Source organism: Mixophyes fleayi, chromosome 6, assembly GCF_038048845.1.
Source record: "Mixophyes fleayi isolate aMixFle1 chromosome 6, aMixFle1.hap1, whole genome shotgun sequence".
Taxonomy (NCBI): domain Eukaryota; kingdom Metazoa; phylum Chordata; class Amphibia; order Anura; family Limnodynastidae; genus Mixophyes; species Mixophyes fleayi.
Genome location: NC_134407.1, coordinates 201,711,027 through 201,734,992, shown reverse-complemented (window position 1 = coordinate 201,734,992; position 23,966 = coordinate 201,711,027). Strand labels below are relative to the sequence as shown.

At 43.0% G+C, this 23,966-nt stretch overlaps 1 protein-coding gene across 1 annotated transcript in view; it reads left to right on the top strand.

Annotated features, from left to right (window-relative positions):
* Nucleotides 1-19,337, top strand: part of LOC142095192 (E3 ubiquitin/ISG15 ligase TRIM25-like) — a 36,385-nt gene extending 17,048 nt beyond the window's left edge. The window contains exons 4-10 of the mRNA XM_075178063.1: nt 4,478-4,616; nt 5,122-5,184; nt 6,047-6,112; nt 6,934-6,987; nt 13,742-13,816; nt 14,038-17,488; nt 17,831-19,337. Coding sequence (XP_075034164.1) covers nt 4,478-4,616; nt 5,122-5,184; nt 6,047-6,112; nt 6,934-6,987; nt 13,742-13,816; nt 14,038-14,567 — 927 coding nt within the window. The 3' untranslated portion in view covers nt 14,568-17,488; nt 17,831-19,337. The remainder of the gene's footprint in view (nt 1-4,477; nt 4,617-5,121; nt 5,185-6,046; nt 6,113-6,933; nt 6,988-13,741; nt 13,817-14,037; nt 17,489-17,830) is intronic.
* Nucleotides 19,338-23,966: the final 4,629 nt, after the last annotated feature.

Sequence of the window (23,966 nt, the reverse complement as noted above, 5' to 3'; positions counted from 1 at the left end):
GGGTATTTACATCCAAATCAGGTGAACAGTGTAGGAATTACAACGGTTTCTATTTGTGCCTCCCACTTTTTAAATGCCTATATTGTTGACAGGGAATTGTTTAATATTTTTTTTTCCTGTGCGTTCTATGAGATTTTATATTCCGCATAGTTATTGTACGTATTGTGCAGTGTCTGGTCTTGTAGAGCAGAGTAAAACTACACCTGCAGTCATCACCACACGTATCTTTAGATCGTGGGTATGCAGAGCCGATTTAGGTGCGATTTAAAACAGGAGCATAATGCGTTTAGTGCGTGCCTTAATGACTCAGGCCCCAAGTGTATTGCATGTATTGTCTTATCGCTTGTGGACCCACTGACGACATTTGTACTTAGTTTGGGGGCTTAGTAGAAATTTTAATTTCTTTCAGCACATATACTTTCATGGGCTTTATTTCAAAGTTAGGCTTAGTATATTTTTTGTTAATGTTCATTCCCACACAAACCTATCCTGCTGTCCTGTATCCCCCGCCCATTTTCTCATTCTCTTCACCATGGTCCTTCCCTGTACACCCAACCCATCATTCTCTCCACTGTATTTTCCCTACACTCTCTCAAACCAATCCTATATAATTCTTTTCTCCTTCCCTATAACCTATCATGCACAACTTCTATCATCCTCCTCTCCGCTATCCCCCCTACACTCTCCCTCACCTATTCTGTTATTCACCATTCCACTATCCTCACCCTACATTCTCGCTCACCCATACTCTATCACTCTCCACTCCATATAAATCTCCCAACCAAACTCTATCATCTACCTTTTACTAACCTCTACGCACCCATTCTCTATCACTGACCTCACCATTGTCCTCCCTTATACCCTCCGGCACCCATCCAATGTTATTCTCTCCACTATCTTCTCCTTACACTCTCCTCAATCAATTCTCTATCACTCTTCTCTTGACTCTTCTCCCCTATAACCTATCCCACACAGCCTCTACCATCCTTTTCTCTACTATCCTCCCCCTAGCCATTGTCATTCTCCATTACACTACCCCCTTACATTCACCCCCACACATCCACTCACTGCCCCCTAAAATCACTCTCCTACAATTGCTATCATCCTGCTCTTTACTAGCCTGTCCATCCACCTACCTCATTACTGTCCTCTCCTACACTCCCCCCCACCATCCTCTGTCATTCTCTACTTACACTCACCTAAAACAATCTGCTTTCATTCTTCTCTCCACTCCACTATCCTCTCTCTACATTCTTCACACCCTTTCACTATCATTCTCACCTTCACTCTGTTCCCTTATAATCCCTTCCACACAACCTCTATCATCCACTCTACTATCCTCCCTCTACATTCTCCACACCCTTCCACTATCATTCTCACCTCCACTCTGTTCCCTTATAATCCCTTCCACACAACCTCTATCATCCACTCTACTATCCTCCCTCTACATTCTCCACACCCTTCCACTATCATTCTCACCTCCACTCTGTTCCCTAATAACCCCTTCCACACAACCTCTATCATCCACTCTACTATCCTCCCTCTACATTCTCCACACCCATCCACTATCATTCTCACCTCCACTCTGTTCCCTTATAATCCCTTCCACACAACCTCTATCATCCACTCTACTATCCTCCCTCTACATTCTCCACACCCTTCCACTATCATTCTCACCTCCACTCTGTTCCCTAATAACCCCTTCCACACAACCTCTATCATCCACTCTACTATCCTCCCTCTACATTCTCCACACCCATCCACTAACATTCTCACCTCCACTTTGTTCCCTAATAACCCCTTCCACACAACCTCTATCATCCACTCTACTATCCTCCCTCTACATTCTCCACACCCATCCACTATCATTCTCACCTCCACTCTGTTCCCTTATAATCCCTTCCACACAACCTCTATCATCCACTCTACTATCCTCCCTCTACATTCTCCACACCCATCCACTATCATTCTCACCTCCACTCTGTTCCCTTATAATCCCTTCCACACAACCTCTATCATCCACTCTACTATCCTCTCTCTACATTCTTCACACCCTTCCTCTATCATTCTCACCTCCACTCTGTTCCCTTATAATCCCTTCCACACAACCTCTATCATCCACTCTACTATCCTCTCTCTACATTCTTCACACCCATCCACTATCATTCTCACCTCCACTCTGTTCCCTTATAATCCCTTCCACACAACCTCTATCATCCACTCTACTATCCTCCCTCTATATTCTCCACACCCATCCACTATCATTCTCACCTCCACTCTGTTCCCTTATAATCCCTTCCACACAACCTCTATCATCCACTCTACTATCCTCTCTCTACATTCTTCACACCCTTCCACTATCATTCTCACCTCCACTTTGTTCCCTAATAACCCCTTCCACACAACCTCTATCATCCACTCTACTATCCTCCCTGTACATTCTCCACACCCATCCACTATCATTCTCACCTCCACTCTGTTCCCTTATAATCCCTTCCACACAACCTCTATCATCCACTCTACTATCCTCTCTCTACATTCTTCACACCCTTCCTCTATCATTCTCACCTCCACTCTGTTCCCTTATAATCCCTTCCACACAACCTCTATCATCCACTCTACTATCCTCTCTCTACATTCTTCACACCCATCCACTATCATTCTCACCTCCACTCTGTTCCCTTATAATCCCTTCCACACAACCTCTATCATCCACTCTACTATCCTCCCTCTACATTCTCCACACCCATCCACTATCATTCTCACCTCCACTCTGTTCCCTTATAATCCCTTCCACACAACCTCTATCATCCACTCTACTATCCTCTCTCTACATTCTTCACACCCTTCCACTATCATTCTCACCTCCACTTTGTTCCCTAATAACCCCTTCCACACAACCTCTATCATCCACTCTACTATCCTCCCTCTACATTCTCCACACCCATCCACTAACATTCTCACCTCCACTTTGTTCCCTAATAACCCCTTCCACACAACCTCTATCATCCACTCTACTATCCTCCCTCTACATTCTCCACACCCATCCACTATCATTCTCACCTCCACTCTGTTCCCTTATAATCCCTTCCACACAACCTCTATCATCCACTCTACTATCCTCCCTCTACATTCTCCACACCCATCCACTATCATTCTCACCTCCACTCTGTTCCCTTATAATCCCTTCCACACAACCTCTATCATCCACTCTACTATCCTCTCTCTACATTCTTCACACCCTTCCTCTATCATTCTCACCTCCACTCTGTTCCCTTATAATCCCTTCCACACAACCTCTATCATCCACTCTACTATCCTCTCTCTACATTCTTCACACCCATCCACTATCATTCTCACCTCCACTCTGTTCCCTTATAATCCCTTCCACACAACCTCTATCATCCACTCTACTATCCTCCCTCTATATTCTCCACACCCATCCACTATCATTCTCACCTCCACTCTGTTCCCTTATAATCCCTTCCACACAACCTCTATCATCCACTCTACTATCCTCTCTCTACATTCTTCACACCCTTCCACTATCATTCTCACCTCCACTTTGTTCCCTAATAACCCCTTCCACACAACCTCTATCATCCACTCTACTATCCTCCCTGTACATTCTCCACACCCATCCACTATCATTCTCACCTCCACTCTGTTCCCTTATAATCCCTTCCACACAACCTCTATCATCCACTCTACTATCCTCTCTCTACATTCTTCACACCCTTCCTCTATCATTCTCACCTCCACTCTGTTCCCTTATAATCCCTTCCACACAACCTCTATCATCCACTCTACTATCCTCTCTCTACATTCTTCACACCCATCCACTATCATTCTCACCTCCACTCTGTTCCCTTATAATCCCTTCCACACAACCTCTATCATCCACTCTACTATCCTCCCTCTACATTCTCCACACCCATCCACTATCATTCTCACCTCCACTCTGTTCCCTTATAATCCCTTCCACACAACCTCTATCATCCACTCTACTATCCTCTCTCTACATTCTTCACACCCTTCCACTATCATTCTCACCTCCACTTTGTTCCCTAATAACCCCTTCCACACAACCTCTATCATCCACTCTACTATCCTCCCTCTACATTCTCCACACCCATCCACTATCATTCTCACCTCCACTCTGTTCCCTTATAATCCCTTCCACACAACCTCTATCATCCTCCTCTCTACTGTCCTCATGTACACTTTCCCCAATCCATCCTCTAACATGTCCTTGCAAGTATGCCTGTGTATTGTTTGAGCTTTGCAAGCGAACTAGAATTATCATAGAATGTAGGTCCTATAACAAGAAAATATTTATACATTTATCCCTCAATCTATACATTAAAAATGACAAAGACAAAAACAAAAATATACGTTTAATATTCTATCAAATATGCAACGAACTGACATTAGTAGTTTACAGGCTGATCAACTGTTCTGTTCTGCTTCAATCTAGCAAGCGACCAAAGTGAATGATACACTATCCAAAGACCCCTTTAAGCCAAAGACAGAGTTTGATGATAAATTAATGCAGAACATCTACAAAAAGGCTGTATGCCTCAAAGATGCCATCAAATCAAACATCGGACAACTAGGTAAGACAACTGTTAATTTTCTCTTTATACTGATCACGTTTGTCATCCCCACCATGGGTGGTCCTGGGGGATCTCTGTGCGCTACACTCCCACCATGCGTGGTCCTGGTGGATCTCTGTGCGCTACACTCCCACCATGCATGGTCCAGGTGGATCTCTATACGCATCTCCATGGGTGGTCCTGGTGGATCTCTGTGCGCTACACACCCACCATGCGTGGTCCTGGTGGATCTCTGTGCGCTACAGAATATTCATTTGTGTTATTTAATAGATAATTGTGTTAGAATGCTGATTTATTTTCTTTAAGAACAACTAGAGGAAGGTTACTGTCTAATTGTTTCTTGGATGTCAGAAGATTTCTCTTCATTCACAAATTGCTTACTGTATGCTGTCACATTTCTGTGACTATTTGTGTTGTATCCCTAGACACTGACCCCAATCAATATGCTTCTGTGTTGTGCTCCAAGAGAGGTAAACTAATTTAATCTCTTCCTGTTTTGACGTAGACGAAACATCAGAATGGAAATCCCCAAAGAAAATGGCTGGGGCAGAATCGGTGGCGGAAACAGGTAAGAAAAAAATCTAAATATTGTAAAATCAGTGGCTAAATTTCCTCCAGATTGTAGCTGTCCCATATCACAAGGGCTTTTATATACTTGGTGCCCAAAGACGGGCTAGACACTGGCATAATTATTACAAACAGCTGCACTATTTCCAAAAATGTTAAGTCTCTTTTTTTTCCCTCTGTCCATACAATTGTCTTAGTCATGTAAAAAAGCACATTTTTCAAGTTTTAGGACTAGGTGAGGACTAGATGACTGATAATTATTTCCTTATGTGTAAAAACACAGGTTTAAAGGAAGGTGTGCATTTTTTCACATGATTGTATATAAAAGTGCGGCTAATAATGTATATATGTAAAAGGAAGTTATTGACAGATTTATGGGTGACTTGAGCCCTTGGCAGACTGAAGCTCCCTTATCTCTTCTACCTTATTTGGTTACTCACTGCCGCACTTCTGTTTTTCCCCAAAGTACACATCTAATTGTAGAATGAACAGACAAGGTCAGAAGCTAATATGGCATCCTGCTCTGTTAGTGCTCAGTGAGTCATGCTCAATTATATTTAATTTTTGTGTGACATTCCTGTAAATAACTGCTTGTGCCGATGAGGCAGATCTTGGCATGATTCTATTTTACAAATAACCCACTGTCTCTTGCAATTGTTTACCCTTTGTTTGGAGTGAGCGCAATAACAGTCACCAGCCAATAACATTAACCTTCACAAAGCTTGTTCCCAGAATCCTTTGGTGGGTGGGTCTGCTGTAACTTACAGTATATAGATGCTTCTATTCTACTGCTGTCTATTAGAGCACACACAAGTCTTGGCAGAAATGTATCAATTTCATCGAGTTTTCTTTTCACCTTATAGAGGAGTCTTGCAAATTTAAACCTCCTCCTCTTATGAAATTCCATGAAGAAAAGCAACGCAAAGCACGTAAGTTGAAGTCACACTGTATATTATATCTGTAATTCTCTGTTTAATTCTCGCTGTAGGAGGTGAGAAGAGCGTGAATGCATATTTTCCCAATTAGCCTTTGAGAGTGCTGGGAAGGAAATGAGTTTATGTTTGTGACTGACTGCCGAACCCATTGTGGAGTTTAAATGATATAATTTAAAGGGTTTGTCCTCTTTTGAGAAATTTCCTCATTTTATGCAAAAATATACCTGAATTGCAGCTGCTGATACAAAGAGGAGAATCAGAGAGCTTTGATCACAAGCAGGGATATATTTTCAGTTGCTCTAAGGATTGCGCATGAGTGCACCTAATATTAGTAATTCTACACCCCACAGGTCAAACTTTTCTCCATTATTTTTATTTACAACAATAGGTGGTTCATAAACATCAAATAGCATAAAAGTTAAAAGGAAAAATAATATAATTAACAGAAAACGATTTCTAATACCCCTGAACAGAGACACCGTAGGCACATACCTAAGTTGACCACATGGTAAATATGGCCCCGATCACTATTTCACACCCAGCTGGAGGTGTATCGTGAATGCAGACACTGACGGAATATAAGTAATGTAATCCAGCCCCATGTTCACTACACACCTTCCAAGATCAGTTTACCATGTTTCAAGGTCCTTGCTTCTCCTCCTGTGACTGGCATCTGGTAATGGTGAGGGTACTCCCACCAAAGCCTTGCTCATTGGTGCGCTCAATGTAAGGAGTTTGTCCACGTACAACTAATCTTTTAAATATAACCTAAGGAAAAGTTTGTTCTTTGGTTCAATTGCGAAATTGTGTTTCAGATAAACCTAAAGTTCATTCACCAGCGGCTGATCCAGGAGGAGCTCCACCTCACGGTATGTGCACGATTCCTGACTTTGTCCTGTGTCATCTGTTTGCGTTTTTTCTGTCCGATATTATCTGACAACACACATAATTGCCTTGAGTTTAAGCTGGTGACACACAAACTGACCCTGCCAATCGTTCTGAGTGCCGTTCGGCCACGTCGCTTCTGGCTTATTCTACTCTTAAGGTGGTCAGAAGATGATGGTCTAGTGTAAGTCGGACTGCTTTTACCAACACGCCCAATAATAACGATCCTGTCACTTTCGACTGGATTAGTATTGGGCATAGCGCTACTTTAGAGGCCAATTGCCCTATGACGCTGGCAATGGTACAACTTGTGTGGCCAGCCTTGATCCACAGTGATGCTGAACAGTGGCAATCCACAATTACTGTAATCTTTCAGAGAGCTGTGGGTCTAGTGCAATGTTCTGCAAATCTGTAGAGAGGTTCCTAGACTAATAATTTACAAATCATAAGTACATTTGATAAAAATGATTTTCCTTGCACAGCAACATATAAGTGAGATGGCAATAGAAGGCGTATTAGTACTAGTCCAGTAGATCGATAAAGGAAGATCATTATATTAGCTGCTCCAGGTAGATTAGCAGCATCAGTCATTTCGGCTCAGAGCTCAACACGCACCTCACTTGTGCTGCATCTATTTATCTGTGATCTTGGTTAACAATGATTCTCTTCAGGCAGCGGCTTTTAGGCCTGTTGCGCCCATTTTTATGCTTTGGTGCACAAACTTACTTGGTAGAACAGGGTCTTTTGTGAAGGATCAACTTTAAGCTAAGGGTGATCAACAGATCTGGGCAAATGAATGTGTTCCCTATAGGCAGTGAGATCATTATGCACCATAAGTGCAAAATTAAATTTTCAATTTGCGGAAGTTATTAAAATGGGATATAAGGGGTGGAGCTTTCTCAGTTTTGAAGGGTTCTTGTATACAGGCACTGTGCTAATTTCTGGATTTGGGCATTTGATAATTACAAGCACTGTCGGGGCGACCTTACAGATAAATATAACTACCTTCAATTGACAAGCCAGTGTTAGAGTCATCAGATGTAGTAGCAGCTAGCAGCAATATCTATCGATCGGAGACCAGAAATGAGAAACCACACAGATTCTGGTGTAAAAACTGAACTTCTTTACTATTGAAATAGCTCATATATTTATACACAACAATCACAGAAATGGAAACAACAATCACAGAAATGGAAAGTTTCTGTAACATAAAACTGAAAATACAAACAATGTAGCGATCATCAAGTTCCTTATCGATTCTGAGATCCGAGGTCCTTGAGGCTGTTATTACTTCTTGATTCTGCAAAGGTTACTTGCTCAGGTGCTCAGCCAGTTCCCCTTGCGGTTAGTTTCTTTCTTGCAGACGAACATGAACATAAATTATCTACTTTTAGATTTAAGGAGATACAACATACGTATGGAAGCATGCAAAGCACGATTTCTGAATATAGTTTAAGACTCTAATTAATGCATGCATCATTTACAACATCAGGATAACTGTTTTTTTCTAAATTCTTCTTTCAACATTTCAACCTGGTCTATATAGTGTGATATGGTGTCTTCAGGATTTTCATCAGTGATATTGGGGATGAAATTACAGCAGTGTATTCCAAACTCTGGGCCTGATTCATTAAGGATCTTAACTTGAGAAACTTCTTATTTCTGTCTCCTGGACAAAACCATGTTACAATGCAAGGGGTGCAAATTAGTATTCTGTTTTGCACATACGTTAAATACTGACTGTTTTTTCATGTGTAATTGAAAGGGGGTGTATTTCTTCCTGGGCGTGACCTATGGCCTACCCTGATCGGAACTTCTCTACATGATGCCCCTCCCAAATATCTTTTAATAGGAGTTATTGCTTGGTCTCCATGCAGCATCCTTTCAGATGGTTGGGCGGGGGGCTCTAATGGTAATGCAGAATGGTATGGTTTGGTTGAGTAATTTAACTTTCATTCGAGGAGGATCTTGAAAAACGTATTTATTTGCAGCTTCAATGTGTAAGGTGTCATTGAAATCATATGTGACCCATTCGTCCCATGTTATGGGGAGAAACATCCAGGCCATTGCTTTTGCTGAAACAGGGGAATGGGAACACACCCAACAATCTGACCGATTTGTCATCATGCTGATTGACTCATGCATGTATAAAAATAAGTTTTCCGGATGCCATTTTGGAGAGCTACACCACCTGATGCATCTCTTCTCAGGAGGCATTCCACAATACTCACAGATACATTTGGGAATAGGAGGCAGGTGTTTACAGTCCCTATTTTCTATTTGTCTTCTAACCCTATGGGTGGCCCTAGGTGTTGATGCTGGGACTATGGATAGATTTTTGCAACAATTTCTCATGCATTGGTCTCTCATGTCTATTTTGCGGGAAATAGGAGGCAGGTGTTTACAATCCCTATTTTCTATTTGTCTTTTAACCCTATTTGTTAATGGCGGGACTATAGACAGTTTTGGATTTTTGCAACAATTTCTCATGATTTGGTTTCTCATATCTATTTTGGGGGGACACATGTATAGCCAACATATTTCTACTCTTCTGAGTGTTACATATCTCTCCGAGTACAGCTGTATTGGCTAATTTTCCTGTTCACCTGTATAACTTATGCATATTACTGAAATGTAAAAAAGGATATAACATCTCATTTTCCTGCCGGATCGTTATTCTGGTCTTCTTGCAATGGGATGCGTGTATCCAAGTGTCTCTTCCCAGAACCTTGACTGATGTGGGGGTTGTCAACACAGCTTGATATGGTCCAGTATGTCTCGGTTCGAGGGCTCCCCTTACAAATCTCTTGAGATACACCCAGTCTCCAGTTTTCAGTTGGTGAGGGTTAATCAGGGAACCTGAATCAGGAAGAGAGGAGGACATTTGTGCATGCAAATTATTAAGTTGCTGAGTGAGACACAGCATATACCCTGTTAAGTCCCCATGTTTATGCTGTAACTCTTGGGTAAAATAACAACCTGTTTTTGGTACTGACCCAAACAAGATTTCAGAGGGGCTCAGCTTCAGTTTTTTTAATGGTGTGGTTCTAACAGCAAACAAGGCTATAGGCAAACATTCAACCCATGTTTTCCCAGTTTCTCCCATTGCTTTCTGGATTTTCAGTTTCAATGTACCATTTAGCCTTTCTACTCTCCCACTGGCCTGTGGCTTGTAAGGAGTATGGAACGCCTGTGTGATCTTTAAATATGTCATTATATTTTGCATAACTTCTCCCGTATAATGTGCTCCTCTGTCTGACTCAATTACTTCAGGAAACCCATATCTGCAGACTACTTCTGCTATCAGCTTTTTTGCAGTGTTTTTTGCTGTGGTTTTGCTGATTGGCCAAGCTTCCGCCCATCTACTGAATAAATCTGTGCACACTAAAACATATTCATATGTCCCACATTTGGGTAACTGAATATAGTCAATCTGTAGTCTTTGGAAGGGGTAGGTGGCTCTTGAAGTATTGCCTGTTGGTGTTTTTACCCTTTGTCCTGGATTGTTCTCTGCACAGATCCAACACTGTTTTACAAATGCCTCTGCTGCTGTACAGATGCCTGGTGCTATCCAATGTTGGAGTATTTGTGCTGCTGTCTGACCATTTCCTATATGGTCTGGACCATGTGCTATTTGTATCATGGGAGCATATAAGGCTTGTGGCAGGCAAACAAGGTTTTCCTTAATCCAGAGTCCTGTGCAGGACTCCTAAGCTCCGTGTTTTTCCCAGCTGGCAAATTCCATTGGTCCTGCTTGTTTCTGCATTTTTGCCAGGTCTTTTGTTGTGACTTCTTCTTCTTGTTTAGAGGGTGCTATATTATGATAGGCCTTGCCTATTCGGTTGATTCATCGAACTCAACACCAAGTACTATGCCCCCCCCCCTCTTCTTTCCGTCGTATTCTTTCCCTTTCTTGTATATGACCAGGCCTTCCCCGCTGGTTGCTTGTCTCTACTTCATATTCGTCTACACTGTTGGTTACCAAAATTGACCTTGTACATGCAAATTTACCTTTCATTGTTGTTCTGTATACTGGCACTAAAAATTAAAAAATAAAGAATATATAATATTTGTTTGTTTTATAAGCCAATTCTGTGTTTGTTTATATGAATTCAGTCATTTAACGTATATATATATATATATATATATATATATATATATATATATATATATATATATATATATATCTCAGTGCTCGAATGTGCCGGCATGAGACGGTATGTCATATGTCATACTGGCACTTCTAAACTGGCACTGTTCTCAGGTACGATTTGTGAGCTGCGCCGGTGGGGTGCCGCCATTAGGGGGGGGGGGGGGGGGGCGCGTGCGACTGGTCATCGGTGGGGGCAGGGCGGGCCAGAACTCTCGCCACGCAGCCATGTGATTTGCTATCATGTGTAATGTGTCCCTACAACTTTGCTGGAAGAGCAGTACTAAGGAACTATGAAAATCACAAGCATTTGGAGGAGACAGCACTTGGGGACGGAGGTAACAAACAGGAAGCAAGATATAAGGCCACATAGGTCTAGCTGAGAAAATGGGAAGATATAGTTGGCAGAGTACTAGGAGAGCCATGAGGGATGCAAGAAAGTAGGACATAAGGCAAGTGGGTGTGTGAGAGAGGCCTACAGAAGAAAGATCAATGGAGCAGACATGCAAGAGTGCTGGGGAGAGGAAGCAGTGCGAAGAAAGATATAATTAGGGCCGGATTAACCATAGGGCTAACTGGGCTACAGCCCAGGGGCCTATGGCATCCAGGGGGCCCTTGAAAGTGCTCAGCAGCAGTATTGATCGGTCGGGTGCGGGGGCGCCCCCGGCGCGATCAGTGCTGCTGAGCACTTTCACTGCGGTCCTTCTCCGGTGCGCTGTAGTCTCCTAACTGAGGAGATCTCGTGAGTCTCACTCTCACGAGATCTCCTCAGTAAAGAGCGTACAGCGCGCCGGAGAAGGAGGGGGGGGGGGAGGTTCAGCTCGGATCATTTGGGCGCGGGCAGCTCGGATCACGGGGGGGACCTCACGGGGGAATTGAGGCCCCCTTAGCCCAGGGGCCTCCATTCCCTTAATCCGGCCCTGGATATAATGCAAATAGACAAGTAAGACAGGTGCAAGTGATGTAAGGTAGAGGCTAGAAGATATAAGGCTAGGTGGAAAATAAGGAAAAACAGAATATGCATAGAATAGAGACCACTGTGTTGAGAAAAAGTCCTCATTGTGTTAGATGACCTAAGGATCCTGCCCCCAAAATGTTGGAAAAAGGCCAGTATTGCAGGAGAATTGGCTAGTGACAGGGAGGGACATCTTTTCTGTGTTTATATTCTATGTCTGTAGTTTTAGTGCGTGTAATGATCGTTATTACAGCATAAGGTTTTGGGCCCATCGGCTTAATGTTAAATGGTTACTGAGGGGTTACAAGATGAACTGCTGGTGGTGTACAGGCTGCAGATGACCTGCTGGTGGTGTATAGGCTGTATGTGAGCTGCTGGTGGTGTATAGGCTGTATGTGAGCTGCTGGTGGTGTATAGGCTGTATGTGAGCTGCTGGTGGTGTATAGGCTGTATGTGAGCTGCTGGTGGTGTATAGGCTGTATGTGAGCTGCTGGTGGTGTATAGGCTGTATGTGAGCTGCTGGTGGTGTATAGGCTGTATGTGAGCTGCTGGTGGTGTATAGGCTGTATGTGAGCTGCTGGTGGTGTATAGGCTGCAGATGAGCTGCTGGTGGTGTACAGGCTGCATGTGAGCTGCTGGTGGTGTACAGACTGCATGTGAGCTGCTGGTGGTGTACAGGCTGCAGATGAGCTGCTGGTGGTGTACAGGCTGCAGATGAGCTGCTGGTGGTGTACAGGCTGCATGTGAGCTGCTGGTGGTGTACAGACTGCATGTGAGCTGCTGGTGGTGTACAGGCTGCATGTGAGCTGCTGGTGGTGTACAGGCTGCAGGTGAGCTGCTGGTGGTGTACAGGCTGCAGGTGAGCTGCTTGTGGTGTACAGGCTGCAGGTGAGCTGCTGGTGGTGTACAGACTGCATGTGAGCTGCTGGTGGTGTACAGGCTGCAGGTGAGCTGCTGGTGGTGTACAGGCTGCAGGTGAGCTGCTGGTGGTGTACAGGCTGCAGGTGAGCTGCTGGTGGTGTACAGGCTGCAGGTGAGCTGCTGGTGGTGTACAGGCTGCAGGTGAGCTGCTGGTGGTGTACAGGCTGCAGGTGAGCTGCTGGTGGTGTACAGGCTGCAGATGAGCTGCTGGTGGTGTACAGGCTGCTGGTGGTGTACAGGCTGCAGGTGAGCTGCTGGTGGTGTACAGGCTGCAGGTGAGCTGCTGGTGGTGTACAGGCTGCTGGTGGTGTACAGGCTGCAGGTTAGCTGATGGTGGTGTACAGGCTGAAGATGAGTTGCTGGTGGTGTAGAAGGTTGTACTAATTAAACTACCTCTAGTTTAGATGCAGAATCGAGTGGCAAAATAGTAACAAAGGGGGGGGAATTCAATTAGCAACGGACTGCCGCCAGAATGGTCATAAAAGCACTCTGTGGCGATGTAACATCCCAAAGAGGTGCGAGGAGAAACACGCGATGTTGAGCTAGGGTAGTACCTGGAAATGTGCACACCCGCGATGTTCGGTGGCACATTGCACACACTTAAATACCCCGCAAAGAATGTTTTTGCATTATCATAACACTTTCTTTATCTGACAGTACAAAAGGGTATAGATGTCATTAACAAGACCACCTTTGTGTTTTTATATTTCAGCTAAGCCACGAAAACCGCCACAAGCTCTGCAAACAGCTCCAATTGTTCCAGATAATAGAGACCAGCTACTGACATGTAAGTTCTACAGCAAGTCAGTGGGTACTAGACACCCTCACACTGTCGGTGTGGCCTGCTGGTAGTGTTCAGATTTATATATCCTCAGTAATAAGAGGGATGATTGTATTTAGAGTAGAAACGTTTATTATCAGTAAAGAAGGATGAATTTTTAAGTTTGGTGTAATTTGCTGGTTTTGCTACTTCCAATTTTTATATTCCTGTACAATGTTCCTCATCAGATGCTACGAAACTGACAGTGAATCACAACTCCGTACACAGGAAGGTTGTCGTATCTGATGGGTTCACCAAGCTGCATGTCAGTGAATCCTTCCAAAACTACCACGATCATCCCCAGAGGTTCGTCAGCTGCTCTCAGGCTCTCTGTTATCAGGGCTTCAAAGGAGGTACTCACTACTGGGAAGTCAGTAAAGATGGTGGAAACTTCAGTGGAATCGGTATAGCCTATCAGAGTATCGCTCGTTCAGGAGTCGAGAGCCGTCTTGGGCGGAATAAGGTGTCCTGGTGTATTGAGTGGTGTAATGGCAAACTACAGGCCTGGCATAATGATAAGGAGACTGACCTCACATCTCCCAACACAAACAAATTTGGGGTGCTGCTCAATTATGATGGCGGGATGGTCTCATTCTTTTGCATTGGAAAAAAATTTAGCAAAATTTATAGTTTCCGTGCTCAGTTTACAGAACCAGTGTATGCTGCGTTCTGGCTTTTTTCTAGTCCAACTACCATGACTCTTAGCCCACTCTCCTAACTGGAGCAGTGAGACTTTCTAATAACGAACTGGCAGAGACCAGTGACCAAATTAAAATAATTGGGAGTGTGCAGGTTGTGATTAGGAAGGGGGGCAGTGATTGTAATAATTAGGAGGGGATAATAGTGTTCTGTTGGAAACATCACTGGGAGATCTACAGAATAAGTAAAATATTATATATCCTGTATATAAGTCCTTTTGTAGAAGGAGTATATGTACCATAAACATGTATATTATGGTAGTGGGGCTTGCGATTTATTCATACAACTGAAACGGTAAAAAGCATGTAGGTTTAAACAAAAGTCCTATAATGTTTTTTACTGCCATGACTACTGTCTCTCGTGTAAACCACTATTTCTGTAAAATATTGATCACTACTATCATAGGAGCAGATGAAGAGGTCCATCCTTATTACTGCAGTAATTCAGTGGGTTCAAAGTACAAAGTGAACAAATTATTGGGGCTCAGCCAGGTGAGCGGTGTTGTTTGGAACGCAGTGTGAGAAATCAGCAAATAGTACATTTGAGTTAGTGCAAAGGCAGCGAAAAGCCGCAGACTGATCCTGTCACTTAATGAATTATCGCTCATTATGGCCACGCATACCTGAATCAAACTGGCAACCATATTGCAGCATGTGTGCAAATAAAGTTGGCTGACAAAATTATTTAAAATGCATTTATTCATCGCGCATGGAATGACAGAGACCTTAAATAAACATATAAAACTATTTTTAATTTTAAATTTAATATATATTTTGAAATGTTTTCCACAAAAGATTATCTGCCTTTGGTTCTAAGGTTATAAATACTCCTGCATACAGCTAAATCAGTAGGAACCCTTGTGATGTCACAATTCAGAATGCCAGCATGACTATCTTGCCAGGTAGGAGGTGAGGAGGTGTTTCTCGGTGTATATAACTTGGAAACCTAACCTCTACCATTTTCTAAGGATGTGTCTAGGTGGGATTGAAACAGGCCCATAACCAACTGGCTTGCAGTCCAGGTTCCTGAGTATTCACTGCAGAATGTACTGAAGTCCATCCATAGTACAGGGAGGTCCATGGTTATGTCCAGAGTTCTAGAACCTCCAACAGAGACCTCAAATCAAATTCCGCACCATTCCAACCGATTGAACATTGTATGACCTGTTTGAGCCTGTAAATACATCCCAGTAGCCCAACACCCACGAAAAAAAAAATATTCCAGAGGTCCAAAGTTCAAGAGTCACATCCCAGAGGATGTCATTCTATGGTACGAGAAGCCACGGCGACTTGGTGAGGTCTCTGGAGATGGTCACTGGAAGACATATTGTTTTTTTCCAGTAATGTTTTGGAGACATATGTTGATCAAGACAGCAAATGAGCTTCTGTCTCATTTAAAGGAGATGTAGCACTGTTATGTTATTTTCTCCACTTCCATTTTGGAGAAATATTGGGGTTCGGTCAACTGTGGCATGACCCCAAATTGATTATTCTGTGGCCCGTGTCCTGTAAGATATAGCAGTCGGGCTACGTGGCAGTTATATACTGCAGCCTTCCCCAGGATTCTTGGGAACTGTGGTTTCTAGGGTATCCTAATGTTCTGTCAGCTGTGAGGGGCTTACAGTGGTCAGATCGATTTACATGATGAATGATGATATAATAATGCACAGGCCATGCTGATGTGTATTTAGGGGTCACTGAGATTTACAGTGAAATCCTTTGCCTCTATTGATTATTGAAACTACACGTCACTGATGGTATTGGGACAAGGAGGTTTTACCCTCCCCCAATGGCTTTTAATAATTGGACAAAGTTCTGCATCGCTTGATGCAGATTCACGACTAGGCCTTGTTCAGATGAGCACTGTCAGAGGATTTTCTTACATCGCGATCCGTACGTAACAAGGCGCGAGAAAAGAGATCAGAAATTACACGTGGAAACTTTCTCTTATGGTATTCCACATTTCTGACTTGTTGGACTATACTCTTTGTGACATAGAAGTGTTACTTGTTCCAGACTACAGTTTTAATTTCTTCCACTTACTGGGTGGAGAAAGAAGACTTGGGAGGGTATTCCCAGAACACATATAGCTTTTAATTTCTGTTCCAGGGACCCTCCACCTTAGAACAATGGTTTCATACTATGACCTCATGAGATGACATATTGATGTCATGAGACAAACAGTGTGGAATTAACCCTGTCATATCATTGTCATGTGACAGGCAGTGAGGATTTACCCTGTCATATCATTGTCATGTGACAGGCAGTGAGGATTTACGCTGTCATATCACTGTCATGTGATAGGCAGTGGGGATTAACACTGTCATATTGTTGTTGTGACAGGCAGCGAGGATTAATCATAGAACATCCTTGTCGTTACAGGCAGTTTGAATTAACCTTGTCATATAATTGTCATGACAGGCAGTGTAGATTAAACCTGACACATTATTGTCATGTGACAGACAGTAGGTATAAATCCAGTCATATCATTGTCATGTGACAGACAGTAGGTATAAATCCTGTCATATCATTGTCATGTGACAGACAGTAGGTATAAATCCTGTCATATCATTGTCATGTGACAGACAGTAGGTATAAATCCTGTCATATCATTGTCATGTGACAGACAGTAGGTATAAATCCTGTCATATCATTGTCATGTGACAGGTAGAGGGGATTAACCCTGTCATATCATTGTCACGTGACAGACAACAGGGGGTAATCAGGTACACCATTGTCATTACAGCTAATATGAATTTATACTGTCATATCACTGTAACAGGCTGTGGGGATTAACCTTGTCAGTTCATTGTCATGTGATAGACAACAGGGATTAATCATGTCATATAATTGTCATGTGACAGGCAAAAGGGAATATTAACACAATATCTTTGACTTTACAGCTGGGGTGAATTAACCCTGTCCTACCAGTGTCATAAAGGCATACTTACCTACTTTCTTCAGCTCCCTTCCGGGAGCCAGCCAGTGGAGGGGGGCGTGAAGGGGCGGGGTGGCCGAAATCGCGTCATTTCGGCCCCGCCCCCTGTGACGTCATGACGCAAATTGCGTCATTTGACAGCGGGGGCGGGGCCAAACGCCGCGATTCACCGGGAATCGCGGCGTTTGGGATCTAATTCTGCCCACTTCACTAGGAAGTGGGGCACTTCCTAGTGAAGTGGGCAGAATTCGGGAGATTGCCACACTCGCCCGGGAGTCCGGGAGACTCTCACAAAATGCGGGAGTCTCCCGGACATTCCGGGAGAGTTGGCAAGTATGCATAAAGGCAGATGGTATTAATCCTGTCATATCATTGCTATATGACAGGTTCCTATATCATTGTCATGTGACAGACAGTGTGTATTAAGACTGTCATATCATTGTCATGTGACAGGTAGAGGGGATTAACCCTGTCCTATCATTGTCATGTGACAGACAGCGGGAAATAACCATGTCCTATCGTTGTCATGTGACAGACAGCGGGAAATAACCATGTCCTATCGTTGTCATGTGACAGACAGCGGGAAATATCCCTGTCATATCAATGTCATGTCACAGACAGCGGGAAATATCCCTGTCATATCAATGTCATGTGACAGACAGCGGGAAATATCCGTGTCATATCATCGTCATGTGAAGCACAGCGGGAAATATCCCTGTCATGTGACAGACAGTGGGAAATATCCCTGTCATATCAATGTCATGTCACAGACAGCGGGAAATATCCGTGTCATATCATCGTCATGTGAAAGACAGCGGGAAATATCCCTGTCATATCAATGTCATGTCAAAGACAGCGGGAAATATCCGTGTCATATCATCGTCATGTGAAACACAGCGGGAAATATCCCTGTCATATTATTGTCATGTGACAAAAAAGCGGGAAATAACCCTGTCCTATAACTGTTATGTGAAAGACAGTGGGAAATATCTCTGTCATATCATTGTCACGTGAAGTACAGCGGGAAATATTCCTGTCACCACATTGTCATGTGAAAGACAGCAGGGAAATATCCCTGTCATATCATTGTTATGTGACAGAAAATGGAGATGAAACCACTCAATGTATATCACGTGACACGTAATAGAAAGTTATTGACATTGAACGGTCACTGCTATGTTCAGGGTACAAAAGCAATAAGTTCTATTGGTGATTTGTCACACTGGACACTCCAGAGACCTCAAATTATTCCCAAACAAGTCGTTATGGGGTTAACCCGGAGGAAGAAGACGAGGAAGGGTTTTGTTACCTTCCCATGCAATGTTACTTCCTCTGCTTTACAAGACCAGACCTGTTGCCACTGTTCTGTACTTTATTAGCATCAGAGCTGCCCCGCTTAGAGGGACAATGCAGTGAGGTGGAACCTTTGCTACTTGCAGTCCTCTACTCGTCATTGTTCTCCTCTTACAGTCCACTTCTAAGCCTCCATCTTTCTAGTCCCCTCCACCTCACCGCTATTCACCATCTATAGTTGTGACGGGGACAGGGTTCTGTAAGTGTTGCCCGGCACTCAGGTCTAGCTGTGGATGATATTAGTGATACTGCACCAAAGGGAAGTTAGTCAATTATCTTTTTCTATGTTGCATGGAGCATTTTGGCAGCAGAAATGTGACTGCACAACTGGTGGTATCTTATTACTGGATGCCAAATGTTACATTTCTCTCTCTTTGTGCAGATATCATCTGTGCTATTACTGCTAGCCTATGAGCCCCAATAACCCAAGCACGTCTGTACTGCAGACACAGTACTGACACACAAGCAGTTTGATTAAAAAATGCGGATTTAAAAAAAATTTAAATGAGAAAAAAAAAATAACCAATCACTAATATGGTAAACTTTGCTAGTTATCAGCTGGAAGGCTAAATCTTTCCAACTTACAAAACAAAAACAAAGTATGTTTTATGTAGCTCACTGAGGTTAGAGTCCCTGTTTGCAGGACAGAGAGATGAACTGAAGACTCCCCTTAAATACTCTGCAACTGCTATTGTAATTAGAGGCCAAGAGGATATACACTTTCCACACTCCCTTAGCCGAGTGATTTGTGGAGTTAGAGTGACTAAAAGTTCAACCTAATGAGAACACAATGAAGGACTGTTTTTAAAATCTGCTGTTCAGGGCAACTCTGCACAATGGATATTTATTTTTTTTCCCCAGGTTTTAATACAATTGTTTCTAAATCACTCAGTATAAAGGGAACAGTGTCTCCATTACCCGCTTATCTAACATATGTATTACAGCACTTCTAGAACTAAATAGCTGTATGTTCAAGTATAGTGGTAAACATCAGTAACTTTTAGAAATATAAACTGTTTATTTTTGTTTGGCTTGTTTGAAATCTGTATTTTCTGGTAATTATGTAGTCAACAACAAAGTAACAAGCAAATCAATGATCTTTTTGCTGTTGTGTATGTAATTAAAAAAAAAACATCCATCACAATGCTTGTGCCGATTCTTTTTTTTATTTATCTCAAAGTGCACCGCCTCTTGTTTAGTGTAACGGTGCTTGTAATAAAAGGTCTGCAATTCCTCGCTCACACCGAACCAAGCAATGCATTTGTCTGCTTAGTTCTGTTCATTTAGCACACACTGCTGTTTGTGGCCAATGATTTCAATGTCTCCTGGGTTCTGGTGGTATAAAATAATTGTTTCAAAGCTCTGCACACTTACACAATTGAGCCACATTCATTTGTAGTTTTTCTGATGCAGTCCTTGTCCTGTCCCCCCCACACAAAGAAAAGGTGTATATATGGATGGCTTTATGTCACGTGTTTAATACATTATTTATTTTGCTGCTTTAAACATTGGTTTAATTAGGGCAGTATTATTTCCACATATTTGTTTTATATAGATGGGATGAGTGGTAGGGGTTCAGCACAGAGAAAGTAGTTTTTCACAAAATGTAAACTGAGGCCTGGGATTGTCTGGAGTGACAATATTATTAAGGGCTTTTGCACATCACAAATCCTCTGTAGCGAGTCACTAATCTGGAAGTGGCTGTATCGCTGCCCTCTGCAGCTCTTTGTCATTTCTCATGCACAGAAGGAAATTGCATGTTACATATTCTGGCATGCAGATGATAACAAAATTGTGATAGGTTCATAACCTGTTGGACAGCTAAATTCCTTTCTGACATGCTCATCATCCAGAGTGGGAAAAGTTGGAGAGCCACGGGTAGATATCTAAGTTTGCCAGAGGGTTGCACTTTATTAGTTGGATGATGTGTTGGAGAGGTGTACTGGCAGAGGCTGGAATGTAATATAAGAAGGAGAGCAGTGTTTAGGGCCAGGGTGATGGGGTGGAGAGGAGTACTGGCAGAGGCTGGAAGGTAATATAAGAAGGAGAGCAGTATTTAGGGACAGGGTGGAGAGGTGTACTGGCAGAGGCTGGAAGGTAATATAAGAAGGAGAGCAGTATTAAGGGACAGGGTGGAGAGGTGTACTGGCAGAGGCTGGAAGGTAATATAAGAAGGAGAGCAGTGTTTAGGGCCAGGGTGATGGGGTGGAGAGGTGTACTGGCAGAGGCTGGAAGGTAATATAAGAAGGAGAGCAGTATTTAGGGACAGGGTGGAGAGGTGTACTGGCAGAGGCTGGGAGGTAATATAAGAAGGAGAGCAGTATTTAGGGCCAGGGTGGAGAGGTGTACTGGCAGAGGCTGGAAGGTATTATAGGATGGAGAGCAGTGTTTAGGGCCAGGGTGATGGGGTGGGGGGGGGGGGGACTGGCAAAGGCTGGAAGGTAATATAAGAAGGAGAGCGGTATTTAGGGCCAGGGTGATGGGGTGTAGAGGTGTACACATGATTCTGGGAGGTAATGTAGGCAGAAGAGTGGTATGTATATATAAACCATAATAATAAAACCCTGGGTCCTCTTTTCATTATGCCATTGCTGTCAGTGGTAATGATCGGCCAATCTATCAGTATTGACATCACTGGAAGCCACCAAAGGATTACAGACAAGCCCCCGGAATTTCACACAATAGCACACTCTACAGTAAATAACTATGGGCTATTGTTCCCGATATGTGTTCCCCCCATTGTATGAATCCTCTGTCTTCTCCCTGGAGCCAGGCTCAATGGGGAACCAAGGGAAGAAGTTGGAGACTTGGTTTCCTGATCAACCCCTCCAGATAAAGGCCACTAATCCATACCAGTGACTATCTACCCCGTGAACCAAGAACAGTCCAGTGTGGGGACAAAGGGATGCATATGAACTGAAACCTGGAAAACAACGAGAGATTTGATCGTTTGTACTGGCTGGGCAACACAGCTTCTATCTCATCTAACCTCATCTGGGCTGAACCACTGCCACTTTGGCAGTAGGGCAGAAGGAATGCTGATCAGCTGATTCAGAATGGCTTTTGTGCTAAAGTTCCCACACTCCCTCCTGTATGTATAATATTGCACAGTTTGGCTTTGATGTTTTATTTGTTAAAAGGTGTATAACCTTTTGCGGTAGCTAAAAAGCTACCCTTTATTTACTGACATTTGCCTGGGTGTGCATACTTACCTGTGTAACAGTACCAGGGCCAGTGAAAAAGGGCTGTAACATAAGCACCCTAATTGTTCAATGCTGGGTAGTCACAGTGACACTCTTTTCTTGTACAGGGTTATAATTCGGGGTCTGTCCTGATATTGTGACAAACTTAATTTCTGTTTTCCAGGAGCCACTGCAAACACTTGATATATAATTGTACTGTTTAATACTTCTGTGGTCAGGTTCCACTCTACAAGAATCAATTTTTATACTTGGATTAGATTTATTGCTTATGCAGATATGGAAGCCACAGGAGCTGTACTTAAGTATATGCATTTCCACACTACACATATGCACCAAAATTAGATTTAAGAGTATTTTAGACTTGTTCTACCTTAGGGCTGGAGAGAAGGAAGTGGAGCAAAGAAAGATTAGTGGAACACACCCCTTGGAGATGTGACATAGTAAGAGATGGATGCTTGACTTCAGCTGTACTATCGATCAGCTTCTTATTGGCTGTTTGCGTATTGACTCCTCCAACTGACAGTCATTCATTCGTTAGCGCTGCGACTATCATATTTCACGTTGTCCTCTATTCAGATTTATTTGTTATTTTCATTTGCACTACCGGAGGAAAGAAGATTGCTGAAATTGGATTTATGAATGCGGTAAACAATGGATGTAAGGGTGTTTCCAATTAATTACATTTTATATGTTAACTACAACTTTCACATTTATCGATAACTCGGTCAAGACACTATTCTCTCTTGTAGAAAAACAAAATTGGGAATCTGCGCTCCTTATGAGTGTATAAATCAACACCAAACTGCTGCTTTGGATGACAAATTGTGAGGAAGGGGAGTTCTAGCCCTCAAGTAGACTTGAAAACAATATGTCCCCTGGCGCAGAAAGGCGGAGTAAGGCAGTGGTTAATACACTTAACTATGTATACTCTTAAATAAAGCAATTTTTATTCCAGTAGTGCATTTGCAATAAATTAAAATAAAAGAAACAGAACTTATCTAAGCTGCAGCTTTCATAGCTATTAAATAGTAATATCTTGCTAATACACAATTATTTGATGTAATGTACAAATAATCGATATTGACATTAAACAATAAACCAGTTTTCCATTCTTCACTTGAATGAAGATAAGACATCTGGATGTCTCCAACGGTTATAGTTATTGTTAGTCTGTTTCCTTTTGTGTGAGCGTGTCATCATGATGACCTTCTGATTATTTCTGTGACTACTGTATAAATCTATCTGGAAAGACTTGTATGGCAATCTGAGAACTAATGATACGCTCACACAAAAGAAAACAGATTGACAATAACTATAACTTTTGTAGACATTGTATCTGTCACGAGTCACAGGGACTGATGGCAACCTGTTGATATTTGCGCTGCTAAGCTACGAGGTGCGGAGTCTAAACACGCCTCCGGTCTTCGCAAGGGAGTCTGGAGTTGGCTGCAAGGAATGTGCAGGTCGCGGCCCTCCAAGTTAGCTATCAGTGGAGTGGATGGTGAGCAGATGTGGTCGTGCAGGCAGAGGTCAAACCGTACTGGCTAACGTGGTATCAAAGGGTAAGGCAAATTGGAGTCAGTAAGCCAAAGGTCAGATAGTGCAGGAGCAATCAGGCCGAAGGGAGATCCAGAAGCAGAACCAGGGATAGCCGGGTCGGTACACAAGAGGTCAGTCAGAGAGCAGGGAAACAAACTGGAGCATAGGAAGACCTAGATACTCAGGCGCCTACAGGAGATGATCCTGTCCCATGCTGCCAATCTGGTGAGTGCCCCGCTGGCATCTGCTGGGGCATAGCTGAATACTTTTACCTGACACCTGATTACTTTCTCCCGATAGTGATACAGTAATATATAACTGTGACAAACAGTAGTAATATTATAAATATGTATTAAGAATAGTCATACTGCTAACCACATAGGTGA